We start from the raw sequence: 17,131 nt of genomic DNA, 5'->3' as shown, positions 1-17,131 counted from the left end.
GCAAGGTTGTTCCATACTTCTTTGGCGCCCCCTAAAATTTTGCCCTAAATCCGCCAATGAGTGAGTGACTTGATCCAGTTTAGGCTAGGCTACTCTAGAAAAGAGCGTGTGGCTGTTTTGCAACACGTTTGATCGAAGCTCTAAGGGGCTGGTGTCTGGCAGTGTTCGAAATGCTTTTTTTTTGGTCAAAATAATAAAAAATAAATTTGAAAATAGATTTGATTGATCCAAGATTTGTTTTGACTGTCAGGTTACTTACCTAGTTGATATATTTGGTGCCGAACCGTGGGTGCCGAACCCATGCTTAATGAGCTCAAACACCACTCTACATAGATGTGGCATTATGCCTCACGTTGCAGTAATTGATCAAGCAGCTTAAGTAACTTCTATTATGCATATTGCATAGATAGGTAGCCTATGTATGGTCCGTTCAACTTGGCAGCTTCGATCAAAACGTTGCTGAAAAGCAGCTTTTTGACAAAAAAGGAAAAGTAATGACGTAGTAAGGTAATGTGTCAAACAAATAGCTGCAAGCTAACTTCAGCTGATTTGTGCGGAGGAAATTTTAGAGATATATGTACAAACCTTACAATATAAATAAGTGCAAACCGTTTGTTTTTTGAAAGACTGAAAAGCACTGTACTCACTAGCCTACTACATAACTGCAGTTTCAAGTGTTGCTTTCTTTTACAACTGCCATCAAAATTACATTAGCATAAAAATGGCTGTCGGCTCACCCAAATAAGTTATTTCGCCATATAACCTGGGGCAAAACAAACAAACAACTGGACAGTTGACAAACCATTGTGGTCTGACAATGTGTAAGAAACACAACGTTATAGTGTAAGTAGCCTATTAGCAAAAATCCCAATTTTTGCTGTACCGTTATGTATTAAACATCTGATCTGATGGAGGGAAGTCTAGGTTGAAATGTAGATTGAGGATCTAAAAGATACTATAAATATCGATTCTAATAGACCGTGACAGAAAAATTTTGTTCACCATAAATTGATATTTTTTCACCTTGAGTCCGGAAGTGTTCGGACAAATAATGTTTGAAAAACTTATGAGAACAGTAGACACATGAAAACATAGCTGCAAAAGAAGTTTCTTAACACACACGCGCTTAAGATGTTTAATTTAGCATACCCTACTCTTTGAGTTTGCACGTGTCGAAGTCTCCAATACGATCTCTACAAATAGTTGAACAAACAAGTTTTATAAACAACATTTTTGGTGTGAAATTTGATTGTAAAATATACAGGTTAGGTATGATAAGTTGCAGCTGCGCTTAACAAAAAAATGTTATAGTTTGGGTTACTACAGCAGACAATTGATGTGGGTGCAAGAATGTAATTAATTGATTTTAACGTTTTCTAGTTTTCGTTATTAGGATTTTGTCACCTAAATTTCAAAAAGTAGATTTTCTACCAACTCAGTGCTGACTATCACATTCACCAATAGCATAATCCAAAGCACATCAGCATCACACTATTCCGCAATGCTGTAAATATCTTTGAAGCTATTAAGTACAGCAGTTGATGTAAATTGAATAACATAAGTATTGCTGACTTACCGGTGTATAAATCCATTATTGGGTGTAAAATAAATGGAAAATGAAAAAGTACTCAAGTCTCCGACTAAGAAAATGGTAAGCACTACAGCACAGCTGTAGACTACAATTTTCTCGACATAGGCTTACTACTGTATTTCAAAAATTGAAGTTATTTATCATAGTTTAACGACGTTTCAATAAAAGTGACAGCATGGGCTATCTATTTTAGAGTCATCATAACTTGTGCATTTCACTATAGCAGCGTTTCTTAACTGGGGGTGCTAGCACCCCTTGGGGGTGCTTGAATAGACTGTAGGGGGTGCTAAATGCATGCAATATAATATCAAAAAATGCCATTTTAATTTTCTGCATTTTTTTGTTATTCTGCCAGTATCAGCAGTTGTCATATCAATGATTGCTGTTTCGAAGTAGCCTACATGATTTGCTGTCATTGTAGTCATCTCCCAGTCAAATACTCAAATTGATCCTGAGTAGATTGTGCGAACTTATCTGGTGGGTGTTTTGTTGTAATATTGTTGCTCACCTCTCGCTTCTAGAAACCACCATGGCAAAGTATCCAGAGTGGATACAGCAGCCTTCTTGGCAGACATGAGTGATCATAGGCTAATAGACTAAAGGAGAATGATTGACATGCAGGTGAATCAGAGTTGTGGGACAAACTTTCGTCCTTCCGCTTGCTGATTTCTGTTGTGACCAGTTGACAGCACATCCTGCATTGGCACGAGCAGCAATGGAATTGATCGTCCCATTTCCGACTAACTACCTGTGTGAAAAGGCGTTCTCCACCATGCTCCAAATCAAAACAATTGGCCGGAGCCGCCTTCAACATGGGTTGCTCCACGATATGAGAGTGGCTTTGACAAACACGAAGCCTCGAATAGAGAAATTGGTCACACATAGCCTAAGCAACAACAGAAATCATATTGATACATGTGTAACTAGATACCCAGCTGGGTAACTTAAATATGCTTAAGTTTGTCCATGTTCTTTTACTATTCTCGGGTTTTCCTATTTCTTTTATCACCAATGACGACAGTAGTTTTGAAGGATAAACAAAATGATCAATTTGTACTTCGCTTTCCTTTCAGTAGTGCAGGCCAAAGTTTAATGGCGGCGTCGAAATTTTGACATGCTATTTGATCACTGGCGGTATATTTTGTATATTTTGTCGCCTAACAAACGGTGCTGTTGTTTTAAGAGAGTTGATTCACTTACATATGGTTATAATTGAATTTCGGTTGGTGAATGAAAGCCAAATACCAAATCCTGAATCAACTTCGTTAAAACAACTGCTCAGTTTGTTAAACAACAAGAGACTTTATTACAAAATATATCTCCAGCGATCTGAAGGCATGTTAAAATTTCGGCCTGTACTAAACTTTTGGTCGGTACTGTAGTAGTCTTATGTCAATGATAGTTAGGGGGTGCTAGACTGGTCAGGCCTGTTTACAGGGGTGCTAAAGTCAGAAAAGGTTAAGAAACGCTGCACTATAGGATATTTTGCAGGAATCGAAACTTTAATGGATACCGATTTTTAGGCTACATCAGTAGGCTCAATAATATTAAACGGTAGGCTACTGTAATTGCAATAAGTGGTTGCTTTCAGAAAAAAGATTTGAACCAGAGAGTTTCCAATCTCACAACCTTTGATATTCCTGAATTCACACAGTGCGTTCTTGTCTCATTAGGAAATTTACTCGATAGTTTTCTAGAGGAAATTTATTTTCCGTTGTCCATTGGAAAGTTTTACGCAACACCTTTATTACGTTTGTTTCAATTGAGTTATTGGTCTTTGCTGCTTTAATTAACTTATACTTGGCACCTTGTTCTTACGTGGAGCGAAATCGGCCAATATTAGGTCCGTTGTTCTAGAGTAGGCCTAGATCGAGAATAGTTTGTATACGGCTCATCGCAGAAGCAATAAATGAGATTAATAATTTGGCATCACTGGATAAAGTTTCTCTGATCTGGTTTGCCATCGCATGTTTTGACGTGTGTGACACTGACACGACAAGACCTTTCCATCGAGTAATGACCAGCATTGGTAAGATTTCCTCCATTTTGTGGTCTTATGAGTTATAACACAGGTGTTGTAAAAAGCAGCGCAGGTGGTGGGAATCTAGATTAGGGTAGTTTATTGCTAGCTTACTAATACTAGATGACGTTTTTAGATCACATTTGATTGGCGTTTTCGTCTGTAGTTTCTACTTTAGCTCTAATGTTTTTTCAGATAAAGTTCTAATAGCCTATCACGCTTGCAAATGCTGAATGTAAAAAAGTATGCTTATATGGCTTTGCACAACAACTAACAACAACCCTGCAACAACTAAATCCATGCCTCAATGACTGTAGTGTTATTTTATTTGTTATATTCAATATTCTAGGTTGATGCTTCAGGTTCTGTGGAAGCACTGGATGGAGGTTGGGGTTGGGTGATCGTTTTCGCGGCTTTCATGGTTTACTTTTTGACTTTTGGAAGCTTTCGGTACCATGTAGGCCTATTGTCTATCATCTATATTTGCTATAGGTCTAAATACTTCATTTAAAAGTTTTTAAGTTGTTTGTGATCGACGCTTCATATTAGACTGTAATTAAAATTACAACCATTCAGTGTTTGGAATTGACCTAATGGCCTCAGAAATATAGTATGTCGAACATGGCCTATAGGCCTGCCGCTTAAACACTAGTGACTAGTTAGAATGTTTTCACTGTGACAAAACGTTCTTATTTCATAATGTAGATTAACGACCTGTTTTAGTCTAATGCTGCGAGTTCGCTGTGGTAATAGCGAATTGCACCAGCTATTGGAACACAGTTTTCTAGTCTTGTGCTATGACGAATTATAGGTAGCCTATGTTCACTGTTACGTCTGTCAGGGCTACACATATACAGTGCTGTATGTTTGAAACTTTCTGACACAAAACTGAAAAGCTTTTCCATGGCCACCTAAAGATACGGCCTGATTTGTCACATTTTGCAGAAATTTCTAGGTTTTTCTAACTTTGGGCGAACGTTTAAATATATTTTTCAAAAAATTAGATTTTTACGCTTTCTTTATTCTTTTCCCCAGATGACACAATAGGTTTTAACATCCTCACATGTTGAAAAACAAAAAAAATTTGATTTTGTAGATTTTAGTCAGACTGTTAATTTTCAATAACAGTCTGATTTTGCGTTTTTCAACTTACTTTTTCTCATTTGCTACTGCTTCCCCAAGGCAACAAAAAGTTTTTTGTCATTAGGAAACCGCAAAAAGTAAAAACATCTCACAAAATGTCAGTTAAGCACTAGCAGTAGCTGTAATCAAAATCTGCAAAATGTGACAAATCAGGCCGCATCTCCAGGTGGCCATGGCTTTTCCTGTTTTTACCTTTTCCTATTTACACCAAAAAGTAACAAAGCGGTTTCTAACGTCCTACTAATTTTTTTATAGTTGTCAGAGTGTGCTCTTTGTGCCTTTGATGAATGAATTTGAAGCAGATTTTTCACACACTGGCTGGTTTTCTGCAATGTCCGGTACAGGAATGGCTTTTGCAGGTTAGCTACTGATGTCATTGAGAAAATCAAAGATCCTTTATTGAGTCAATCCGGGATACCAGTTGATGCAGCGACATAGACTAGGGGTGTCCAAACTACGGTCCGCGACTCCGCGTGCCAATTCCGTCAAGAGCTGTCTTTTCTACAGCCCGGATAATTTTAAAAATGTAAATAGGCCTATGTGGCCCGTTAGGTTCTTTGCAAAACAGAACTTTTGTTAAACGATTTAGAAGGTTTACAAAACAAAACACGTTGAATTGTTAATGCAATATTTTCGTGTGTGATCGCCTTAACGCACTACACATACACATTGGATCAGTGGCGGATTCAGAACGTAATGTGTGGGTAGGCCTTCACCAGTGATGCCACGGCGGGCCAGCATACAAAAACTAAGTGTTACCGAATAGCTTTTACAAATGCTGTGAAACAGTGATGCCACAGACAATTTAGTGCCACTTGGTTGTTCTAGTGTTAAACATTAATTGTTTTTTTTCAAGAATCTGATTTTGGGTGAGCCCACTGTCAATCTGGGTGGGCCTGTACCAATCAGGCTCACCCGGTAGATCTGCCCCTGCATTGGATTATAGCGCACTCGCCAGCACATCTCTTATGTCTCTTTGGAACACTTAATAAGCCTACGTTTCTTCTTTCATTCGTTAATTTTCAATTTTTTCAGTTATTTACCGCATCATAAACAGCAAATAAACAAAAATTTTTGAATTAGAAAAAGTGGAAAGTTGTATCTTTCTTTACAGAAGTCAAAGGAAAATAAGCCTGTTTGATTCGCAACAAAACTGTAACAAAAAATAATGAAAATTACATTGTATGAGATTGTTTACTACCAATGATGCTTCAGTACTGTCAAATAATTTACTGGCCCACAGAGTTGTCTCGTGCCGTGTGTATTTTTTTTTCGTCTATTTTTATCAGAGTTGGTTCAATAACAATTGTCAATGTAATCGAATGTAATTTACTGCACATTTTCATGAATTGTAAGTGAGACTGTTGGTTGTGTAATGTAGCCAAATTGCCATTTTAAGAAAATTTGGTCCAAATTACAATTAGCCTACATTTGCTATTATATTTAGGGCTCTAACTGCAACACTAGTCTCAATAGAAAAGTTTTTTTTTTCAATAGCAAAAAGAAACTCACTGGGTGCAGACAATTTTTGTAATTTGAAAATTTCAGCACAATGTAATTAAAAATTTTGATGGTGTAGGCCTACGTAAATAGTCTGTAATTGAACTGAAACTATGTAGGTAATTGATCTGAACTCTGATTTGTATCATTTGTTGAACGGTCATTCAAATTCAATACTAAAACTATAGTCACTTTCTTCCTGAACAAGCGATGTTTTATAGGTTTTCTTTCGGCCATTTCAATCGCAAAACTGGGTCACAGATTAACCGTGATGATAGGAGGTATGTTGACCTGTCTTGCTACGGTACTGACTGCATGGGCTCCTTCTTTGACGATGGTCAATGTAATGGGCGGTGGTATAGCAGGTATACAGTAGCAACTAGCATATACTTAAACAGTTTAGTTGAAAAACTCTTGGGTCAACAAGCATTTTATATTGATATACTATAGGCTATCAGTAAAGTTCAGAGGAATAGCCTAAATATGGGTCTATAATAGCATACAGAAGCCTAAGTGCGCCCTATAAACATTTGAACTATAATTAATGAAACAGGGTATGACTATGGGATAGCTAAATGTACTACTTTTGTTGTCAGGTATTGGGCTTGGAACGGCGTTTGTGGCATCTCCTGTTATCATTGGATATTATTTTAAAAAGCGCAGAGCATTGGCGACCAATCTTGCCAGCATGGGTAAGACTGAAAGAGTAGTCTACTTTACGACACTCAATATCTATAGAATGCTTGTACTCAAGTGTTTGGCCAGAAGACTGGCTCTTGCAATGCAGTATTTCAGGTTAAACCGACCAGCCGCTTTTTCGTCTTTGTTTAAACCTCTGAGATATTGGGTATATACCTTTTGGTCACACTAGAATAGAGTATGAGTGCTTTTTCCAGAACTACACTGTGAGCCTATCAGACAATTATAGCTAAAGTTTGGCATCGCTATCCATGAAAGACAGATCCTGCTCTGTTTAGAAGATGAAAGATGACCCCTTCATTGGTGATGTGGCCTGTGTCTGTTCCTCGTGTTACAGTCTCATGAAGAAGCAAATGCTACTCTTGATTTGATGCATGGTTGCGTACACTACAAACGTTCAGTGACCGTGCGGAGACAATTGAGGCGCATCTACGTTTGTCATGGTAAAACCACGTCTGGGGGGACAAGTGTCGGTCTGAAATTGAGGGTGCTGAGAGTAAAGATTCTGTTGCTAGCAACAGTGGCAAATACAATTCGACATGACGTTGGTTGTACAAATAAATGTTGAACTTTTAACATTTCTTGTTTACAGATTGGATTATTTATTTCATTCAGGTGCTTCGGTTGGCACGTTTGTTCTTTGCCCACTGAACGCTCTATTGATTGATACGTTCGGCATCCGAGGTTACTTTGTAATCCTGGGAGGAATATTTCTTCAAGTGGTGGTTGTCGGAGCTCTCATGCGTCCTCTTTCTCTGTCTTGTGCTTTACAAAGTGCAAACAAAAATAAAAAACAATCGCATGAATTAGGACATAACCGTGTGACAGAAGCAACAGTGGAAGTTGCTCTTTTGGAGACTGGAAGTAATGAAGACACGTGTCAAAATGAAAACGAAACTAAAGTGAACCCAGATGCACAGACTTGGATATCCCTTTTCCGGTATCCACCGTTCGTTGTGTATTGTTTTTCTCAAGCTGTTTTCCTTGCCGGGTATATAGTAAATCAGCTGTATATCGTTCCTTTTGCTCTACAAGAAGTAAGTTTTAACACTTCACTAATGGTTTTCATCAAAATAGCTTTCCTTGTTTGTCATTTTTCAACCAATCCAAGTTCATTTTGTGTTCTTAAAAAGCACTTACGATAATGCAAACTAGGCTTTCGCGTTTCGCTACTATCTTTTAACAAACGCATGAGTCTTAACGCCCTGCTTTATTCCCAGTTCCCACTACTTGAGACATGTTGAAATTATACTTGAAAGTGCAGACCCATACAGAACTGAAGTAAAATAAATTAAATCTTCACTTCTTTTTTCTAATATTTTTTATTTTATTTATGAGTATAATTGTTTGCATAACATAAATGCAAAAGTGAGTTTCAAACTTGGAATTTGCTTTCCAGTTAGAAATACCGAGTTTAAAAGCGCCTTTGGTCATGTCTATTGCAGCTGGTGCCGAATTGGTGTCAAAAATTGCTTTTGGAATTCTCGGTGACGTGGAAAGGTAAGTGGGCTGAACAAAGCTTTTGTTTTATTGTGTCCTAATTACAGCTACTGTAGTGTAGAAGTAGGCATCCAATGATTATGCGCCTGGTGTCGTTAATGGCGATATCTAGTTTTCCTGCATGTGTGTATACTAGTTTCACATAAAAAAAAAAACGGACAACCGTAGTAGCCTATACCAAATAATGTTACATAGTTGTCTTTAGTAGCCTACACAATTAGCCAAATTTTAGCCCAAGTAAGCCGAAAATAAAAACAGCAGGTCATGTGGATTAAAGATATTAGGTTAGATTGTCTATTGTCAGTGAGCACAATAGTTCCTTCATACAGTCCTTCTAAACTCGAAGACCATGTTTAAAGATGACACAACATTATTAAACCTTGGACATTCTTGGATTTTAATAAAATTTATCTTTAGCATTTGTTTGTAGTCAGTTGATGAGTTGTTTTATATCTCTTTTCAGAATAAATCGTTTGTTGATGTTCGCATCTGTATTAATGGCCCTTTCTTTCTGCGCCCTATCCATTCCTTTTGCGACGAGCTTTGAAACGCTAGCTGGACTAACAGCATTATCGGGTCTGTTTCAGGTAATACAAATCTGCTCTAACGATCTTTGATTTCATTCTTTAACCATTTGCAACACTTTCGTGTTTAACAGCCCAACACACTCGTCATGTGGTACAAGTGTTTCGATTACATTGTTTTCACTGCATTACTGAAACATGAGACATTTTTTCAAGCATGCAATATTGCAATTGTTAGTTGTTTTTTGTTTCTCACGCATTTTTCTAGTTCTGATAGCCGAACCCGATCTTCTCACGACTGCTTTCCATTGTCCAGAGTTCAACATAGTTATTCATTCGTAAATTAACTTCGGTTCTGGCTTCTCGATGTTGGGAGAATTGAAGATCATAAATTTTAAATGAATTTATTGATTACGAAACCTGATTGTTTTTGTTAAGGCCTACTAATTTTTTTTCCAATACATTTATATATTTTTTATTTTTTATATATTTATATATATTTAAAACAATGAAAACTATTAATACTACAAAAAGTGCTCAATGCCAAGCAAAAAGGCAAAGCAGAGCGAATTAAATCAAATGTAGTTATTACTATCTGAAGCCTTTACAAATTGTTTCACCTAACGGATCATCAGAAGGTCTGCAAAAAACATGTAAACAGCAAAGAATCGATAATTCTGAAAAGATATTAAATCAAGCTTACCTAACATCGTCTTCAAATATCGATCTTCACTTGGAATAGCAATGTTTTTTAAAGAATAACCGTAGTTAATCTTTTCCAAATTCATAATAACTGGATAGTAGCATCAAAAGAAAGTGCTCAACTAGATCAGTGCTAGGAGCAATATTAAAACAATGAAAACTATTAATACTACAAAAAGTGCTCAATGCCAAGCAAAAAGGCAAAGCAGAGCGAATTAAATCAAATGTAGTTATTACTATCTGAAGCCTTTACAAATTGTTTCACCTAACGGATCATCAGAAGGTCTGCAAAAAACATGTAAACAGCAAAGAATCGATAATTCTGAAAAGATATTAAATCAAGCTTACCTAACATCGTCTTCAAATATCGATCTTCACTTGGAATAGCAATGTTTTTTAAAGAATAACCGTAGTTAATCTTTTCCAAATTCATAATAACTGGATAGTAGCATCAAAAGAAAGTGCTCAACTAGATCAGTGCTAGGAGCAATATTAAAACAATGAAAACTATTAATACTACAAAAAGTGCTCAATGCCAAGCAAAAAGGCAAAGCAGAGCGAATTAAATCAAATGTAGTTATTACTATCTGAAGCCTTTACAAATTGTTTCACCTAACGGATCATCAGAAGGTCTGCAAAAAACATGTAAACAGCAAAGAATCGATAATTCTGAAAAGATATTAAATCAAGCTTACCTAACATCGTCTTCAAATATCGATCTTCACTTGGAATAGCAATGTTTTTTAAAGAATAACCGTAGTTAATCTTTTCCAAATTCATAATAACTGGATAGTAGCATCAAAAGAAAGTGCTCAACTAGATCAGTGCTAGGAGCAATATTAAAACAATGAAAACTATTAATACTACAAAAAGTGCTCAATGCCAAGCAAAAAGGCAAAGCAGAGCGAATTAAATCAAATGTAGTTATTACTATCTGAAGCCTTTACAAATTGTTTCACCTAACGGATCATCAGAAGGTCTGCAAAAAACATGTAAACAGCAAAGAATCGATAATTCTGAAAAGATATTAAATCAAGCTTACCTAACATCGTCTTCAAATATCGATCTTCACTTGGAATAGCAATGTTTTTTAAAGAATAACCGTAGTTAATCTTTTCCAAATTCATAATAACTGGATAGTAGCATCAAAAGAAAGTGCTCAACTAGATCAGTGCTAGGAGCAATATTAAAACAATGAAAACTATTAATACTACAAAAAGTGCTCAATGCCAAGCAAAAAGGCAAAGCAGAGCGAATTAAATCAAATGTAGTTATTACTATCTGAAGCCTTTACAAATTGTTTCACCTAACGGATCATCAGAAGGTCTGCAAAAAACATGTAAACAGCAAAGAATCGATAATTCTGAAAAGATATTAAATCAAGCTTACCTAACATCGTCTTCAAATATCGATCTTCACTTGGAATAGCAATGTTTTTTAAAGAATAACCGTAGTTAATCTTTTCCAAATTCATAATAACTGGATAGTAGCATCAAAAGAAAGTGCTCAACTAAAGAAAGTGCTCATTTTATATATTTTTTGTAAATGCTTTAAAATAACTGAATTTCTTAAGCACAACAAAAGTTTTAGTGGATTTTTACAACAATTTTTAAAAAATTTTTTGAAACGCGTTGAACTTCTCTTCCAGGTATCAGGCAAGTGTAAGGCTGTCCAAAAAAGTGCCATAACAGAGGTGTTTATGTGTTGGATTGAGAAAAAACACAAAGACCTGATTTTGCAAGACAAAAGTTGTTTTCTTTGTAAAACACGTAAACTTAGCACTTTTTTAACTTTCAGAAAGTATAACTCTCCCGTTTTTCAAAAACTTAAGATCAGTGTTTTTTCCACACAAATATCAGAGTTATAGGCGAATAAAAAAAAATATGAATAACCTCTCAAGTAGGCTACATGTAGCTCCACACAAAGTAAAAATTACATGACTTTTGACTTTTTTTGTTTCTTTAAAGATAGTGTCTAAAAAGACATTGCTAAATGTTAACTACGGACAGTGGCCAATGTTTCGATCTTAATGATCTTTTCAGCGTAGTTAAATGAAAGTAAAGAGTTTTGAAATTTCGGATGAGATGATGGTTTCTAAGAGTGAATGAGAGTTGATTTAATTTTGGACTTCACCATGTAATAAAGTAATTTTTACCCTGCGTAGAGCTACATGTACTCGAGAGGTTATTGATATTTTTTATTCACTTGTTGATTTATGCATGTCAGTTTGTATCTTCTGTGGATTCTTTTCTTGTTTTGTCGGCCTATCCTATAGGCTAGATGTATGCTGGTACACCCCTTCATTTTCTTTGTATTATAGCTCTTGATTGTATTTTTCATGCTCTTTTAGAGCTCGGAGCAATGAAAGGGTGAAAGTTACGTTAATTTTTTTATAATAGTTTTAACAGAACACAAAAAGAATTGAGATCAATAAAATGCTTCTCAGTAGTTGCAAAAAGCGTAATTTTCTTAAAATTTTATTTTCTTAACATAAAATTAAACTTTTGATATTTTAAAGGGTGGATTTAGTGGAATATCGATTGTAGTGTTAGCAGATATTGTGGGTATTCAAATGTATGGAACGGCACTCGGCATAAGTACTCTGATTAATGGGTTTTCCACACTCTTGGCTCCTCCACTTGTAGGTAAGACAACAGTTGGCTGTGAAATCGTTCAAAAGATTACAACCCACTTAATGAATACAATCACAAAGTTTTCAGTGAAATGTTTTTTATTTTAATGAACCAGGAGCTTACAACTAGAGATGTAAAAAAACGTTTTTTTTTGTTTTTAAAAAAAACGAGCTCGTTTTTTTGTTTTTTATTGTTTTTTATTCGTTTTTTTTGTTTTTTTTGTTTTTTTTACCTATTTTTTTATTAAATGTCACAATATGCAGCAATTAGGGTAAACTCATTGCAATAGCGTCTCTTTCAACAAAAAAATAGTCTCATAACTCGTATAACATCTTTCAAATGAGACAATATGTCTCTCAAGTCTCAACACACGAGCCATAAAGGTTTCTCATCGACTCAAATAGTAACACAGTGTCCTATGGTTGGCACATCTCCAGTATTGTCTGTAATTTGGTTCAGCCAGTTGTTAAATGCAGTACCACACTCGTGTACAATTTCGAAGCCACCTGGGATTTTGGTTAATGGGCATGTTACGTTAGGACTAGGTGGTCAGGGTCCTGTTTCTCTACTTCACAAAGGCACTTTTCCCCAGCACACCACACCATTACCAGTACAACGTCAAGAGATTGTTCCAGTTGATGTGCATTTGGTGCAAACGTGATGAAAATCACACAAGCGGTTCTCGAGTTATAAGTGAAATAACCTTAGCCACTAAGTGGCTTTATAGATAAGGAGCAATAGAAAAACGGCCATATCTCAAGAACCGCTCAACATATTTACATAAGTTTTAGCTCTACCCCCATGTTTTATGGGGTGGGCTATCTGTTTATGAATATTAAAACAAGTTTTGGCTACTACTTTTTGAGCTAAAAAGAAATTAACCTCTTGTCGTTACGCACCAATAAAACCATGGTGCGTAAATTAAAAAAAAAATAATTGGGTAGAAGAAAGATTGATGACAAGTTTGGCAAAAGCAGTGTAGTGCTAAAGTCCCAACTTTTAGCCCAAATCACATTTAAATGTAGTGAAAGATGGAAACGTTTTGATGTTTTTTTTATTTTCCCTGAAGAGGTTCAACACTCCTTTATGATGTCATAGTCATCTTTTTTTCCCTTAATCACACCATTGTGCTGTCATAGACATGTTTAAAAGAAGTATGGTTGCACTTAATCCATCCAATTTAAACTAGTTTGCAGAACTTTGAGACTTTAGCACTTTTTTTGTTTTTGCCTAACTTTTCGTCAATCTTTCCTCTGCCCAATAAAAAAAATTAAAGTTTGCATCATGGTTTTATTGGTGCGTAACGACAAGAGGTCAATTTCTTTTTATCTCAAAAAGCAGTAGGCCTAGTTCTCAAATAAAATAAGTTTTCATCTTTGATGTTTGTTTTGTATCTTTATCCTGCATTGTGGGAATATGGGTAAAACTTTATTCTTGTCAGGAAAAGCATTATAAAGCATTTATTCACTATGTGAACACTGAGCACTGAGCAGTGCTGAAAAACTTTACTTTAAAGGAAAAATTTCTTCATTCAAGCTCGGTAGTTACTAGCAATAGTCAACATGGGTGGTGGGTATTTGAAAGGAACATTAACCTAAACCTTTTCTGACAAATGCACTAACTTTTGACAGCTAAAAATATCAGTGATAAGGTCTCTTGCATTATATGTCCCAAATAATCTGCAAGAAGCATCAATGACGAAGTGTCCAATCCAAGATCTTACAACACACGAAAAGAATACTTCTGTTTCAACATTTATAAAGCATATACATCGTTGGCAAGCTATCAGTTACAAAACATGTTTAAACAAGCTATTGGCAATAGCTTGCATTAGTAAATTACCACGTCCACAAACAAGGTAAATGTGTGTACTGAATACTGCCACCTTGTTTTGTCAAAATTTCGTCAACCCATTGAGTGTGTACAAGAATAACCAGTACCACAGTATACTAACATCATAGGCTAACTTCCATAAAAGGAAAAAGAAATTAACTCATCTACATTATGTTATGCATCAAATTTCATTAATTCAATGTTTGTCAGGTCTACTGCCACAAACATGCCAGAGAATGAAGAAAAAAGCGAAACAACATAGGTCCTCATAGGACTATGCAAGAACATATGCTGCCAAACACAAACACTTAGGAATTTCAGCACACCAATAAAACTATTTTTAGTAATTTAATGTTTTTCAAGAGCACTATAATGAAACTAAGCTGTAAATTGCAAAAAAATTGCAACTTTTCCAGAAAAATGAAAAAAAACAAAAAAAACCAAAAAACGAGTGTTTTTTTTGGCTCAAGTTTTTTTTGAAAAAAAACACGTTTTTTTTAAAAAAAACGGTTCGTTTTTTTTGCATTTACATCTCTACTTACAACCGACGCAAAATTTAAATGAGAATTGTTCTCCACAAATACGTAACGAATTTATTTGGTTTACGATGTCGCATACTGAAGAAGCATCAGGATTACGTGAGTTTGACAACCTGCCAGCTTAACCTGAATGTAATGCAAGACAACAAGGTCTAGTGCAGTGGTTCTCAACCTTTTTTCTTTTGTGGCCCATTTTTGTTTGCATAAAAGTTCTGTGGCCCATTTAGTTTTTATGTAAGAAAAAAAATTACAATAAAGGTTTATAAACAAAATGTTGAATCCAGGCCGTGACGCTTCACACTGTATTTTTTTCGTTAAAAAAAATTCACATCTTCATCCTTGTAATTTGGATGAACTTTTTCCAGGTAAAGTTTCAGTTTTGATGGTCTCAATGGATGATGACTAAGAACTTTATAACATAATACACATTGTCCTTTTTCTTCTCTGTTATCAAAAATTGATGTACATACTGAATGTAATTTTCATCAAACTTAAAGCTTCAAGTATTGTCAATTCCTCCCCAAAATAATCCACAAAGTAAAATGCTGCACGTACTAAAAAGCAGATCTGCAGAAGTTCAACAAAGCTACCGCTTATAAAGATCACTTAGTTGTAATCACAAACTAGTCTATTACATCATAAAGCGTTGTAAAACTGAGTTGATGTAAAACTGTATGTTGCAATAATTAGAATGATGATTGCCACTTTGTGGCTAAAAACTGCAGCAACATTCATTGTTACTAAACAAACACGTAAGTGTAAAATTAAAAATTGACAAAAATGAAACGATATGTTTCAATAGGCCTAAATCTTTCAATTTTTTAAATATGTCTGTGGCCCACCTCAAAATGCTTCTATGGCCCACCAGTGAGCCATGGCCCACTGGTTGAGAACCGCTGGTCTAGTGCAATGCTTTAGTCTCGATTCGTCTTTAAAACCGTTAAGTTGAGCTTTGTGTGCCCCCAGCTTACCACCCAGTGCATTTAGTGTGACATTCCAATATGCCACTCCATCGCAAAAGAATGCGTCGATTTGTGGTGTATCAACCAAATTTAGAAGACTCGATAAAAGAAGATAAAAATAATTCATTTGTTTAATTATTCCACTGGTGAAAACTTAAGAGTCCCTAATAGCCTGTCCTATAGGCTAGTTTTAGTAGGCTTATCACTTTGAAATCTTCCCAATAAATATTTTCATTGTGCAATCCGAAATAGAAATTTAGTGAAAGCTCATTTGAATAAAGCATGGCGTTGTGAGTTGTGACTTATTTATACATTTTCAGGTTTGGCTGTCGACTACACTGACGACATTAGAGTGGCACTATTCATCAGTGCAGGAACCCTTTTTTTCGGTGCAGTTTTAACTTTTATGATACAGGTAAATAACATAGCTATTTACTGTTAGTTTTGTGAATTCACTGCAAAGTTAAACTTTAAACATGTTCGATAAACAATGTCACAACAAATCGTAATTTAACATAGGCCAACATTAGCCTTACCTGATCTGAAGCTTTAAAGTTGTGGGCCAACACTTGAGTGTAGCCTAACAGGCTAACTCAATAAATAGACTACTTTCAACATTTAGGGATACCTAGCCTAGGTTACATAAAAAATTATAATATATGTTGTTTAATATCTGATGAAAAGGTGACCACAAATTCTTCAATCAGAAATTGACCGTATTTTGTTGCAGCAAGCTTAAACACAAAATATAGCAGTGGGCTATTTAAAATGTCTCTATCTTGGTAGGAAATGGTTTGCTCTTCCAAACTGTGGTAGGCTATGGATCCAAAAAGTGATTGATGCTCAGTTGGCTGAGCAAAACATGCTGAGAGACTATATTTTCTTATCAAAAATAAAGCAACTTTTCCCCTTTTTTGTTGCGCTAGTGACTAGCCGGAGGCTACCGTACCACTACTGTAACCAAGTGTAAGCTATCTAAATCTGTTTGGCCAAAATTCAATCTTATTTATGACAACAGGTTACCATCTATTATCGAAATCAATCCAAGGAAACTGCATCCAGCGGTAGTGTTCGAAATACAGATTAGACTTGTACCGGAGTATGAACTCATAAAGTTCTTTTAAAACTATTGTAGCCTGTTTTGTTTCTTTCATCTTTTGCTACTAATGTTCGATTTTTAATAAACTATCATTACAACTGTTATGGTGTTTACGAAACCAAGTTAGAAACCGAGCTAGTCTGTACGAGCAGAGGTTAATATTCGTCTGCGTTATTGCTTTATCGTAGTCTACAGTCTGATTGAATACAACTGAAACAAAGGTCATTCTTATTAAAGTTTCCGAACTGAGAAAGCTCATTGTAGCTTTATTTATTTTGTTATAAGAAAACAACACCAACTTTGTGCATTTGCTATAGAAACTAACCACATAACAAACTTTGGTAAGCTATTGAAACAAATAAATATTCTTGATCGAGGAAAGTCTC

The 17,131-nt window shown here is 35.5% G+C and overlaps 1 protein-coding gene across 1 annotated transcript; it reads left to right on the top strand.

The window, feature by feature from the left end:
• Positions 1–1,526: 1,526 nt before the first annotated feature.
• Positions 1,527–16,847, top strand: LOC145769317 (monocarboxylate transporter 2-like). The gene is made up of 11 exons (XM_082580913.1): positions 1,527–1,651; positions 3,961–4,061; positions 5,010–5,113; positions 6,476–6,619; positions 6,851–6,946; positions 7,569–7,990; positions 8,353–8,453; positions 8,917–9,040; positions 12,198–12,324; positions 15,967–16,061; positions 16,665–16,847. Exons 1-11 carry the CDS (start codon positions 1,610–1,612, stop codon positions 16,731–16,733), a joined length of 1,425 nt encoding a protein of 474 aa, XP_082437039.1. The 5' UTR covers positions 1,527–1,609; the 3' UTR covers positions 16,734–16,847.
• Positions 16,848–17,131: the final 284 nt, after the last annotated feature.

Source organism: Aplidium turbinatum, chromosome 4 (genome assembly GCF_918807975.1).
Source record: "Aplidium turbinatum chromosome 4, kaAplTurb1.1, whole genome shotgun sequence".
Lineage (NCBI taxonomy): Eukaryota > Metazoa > Chordata > Ascidiacea > Aplousobranchia > Polyclinidae > Aplidium > Aplidium turbinatum.
This window is presented reverse-complemented; position numbering and strand designations above follow the sequence as displayed.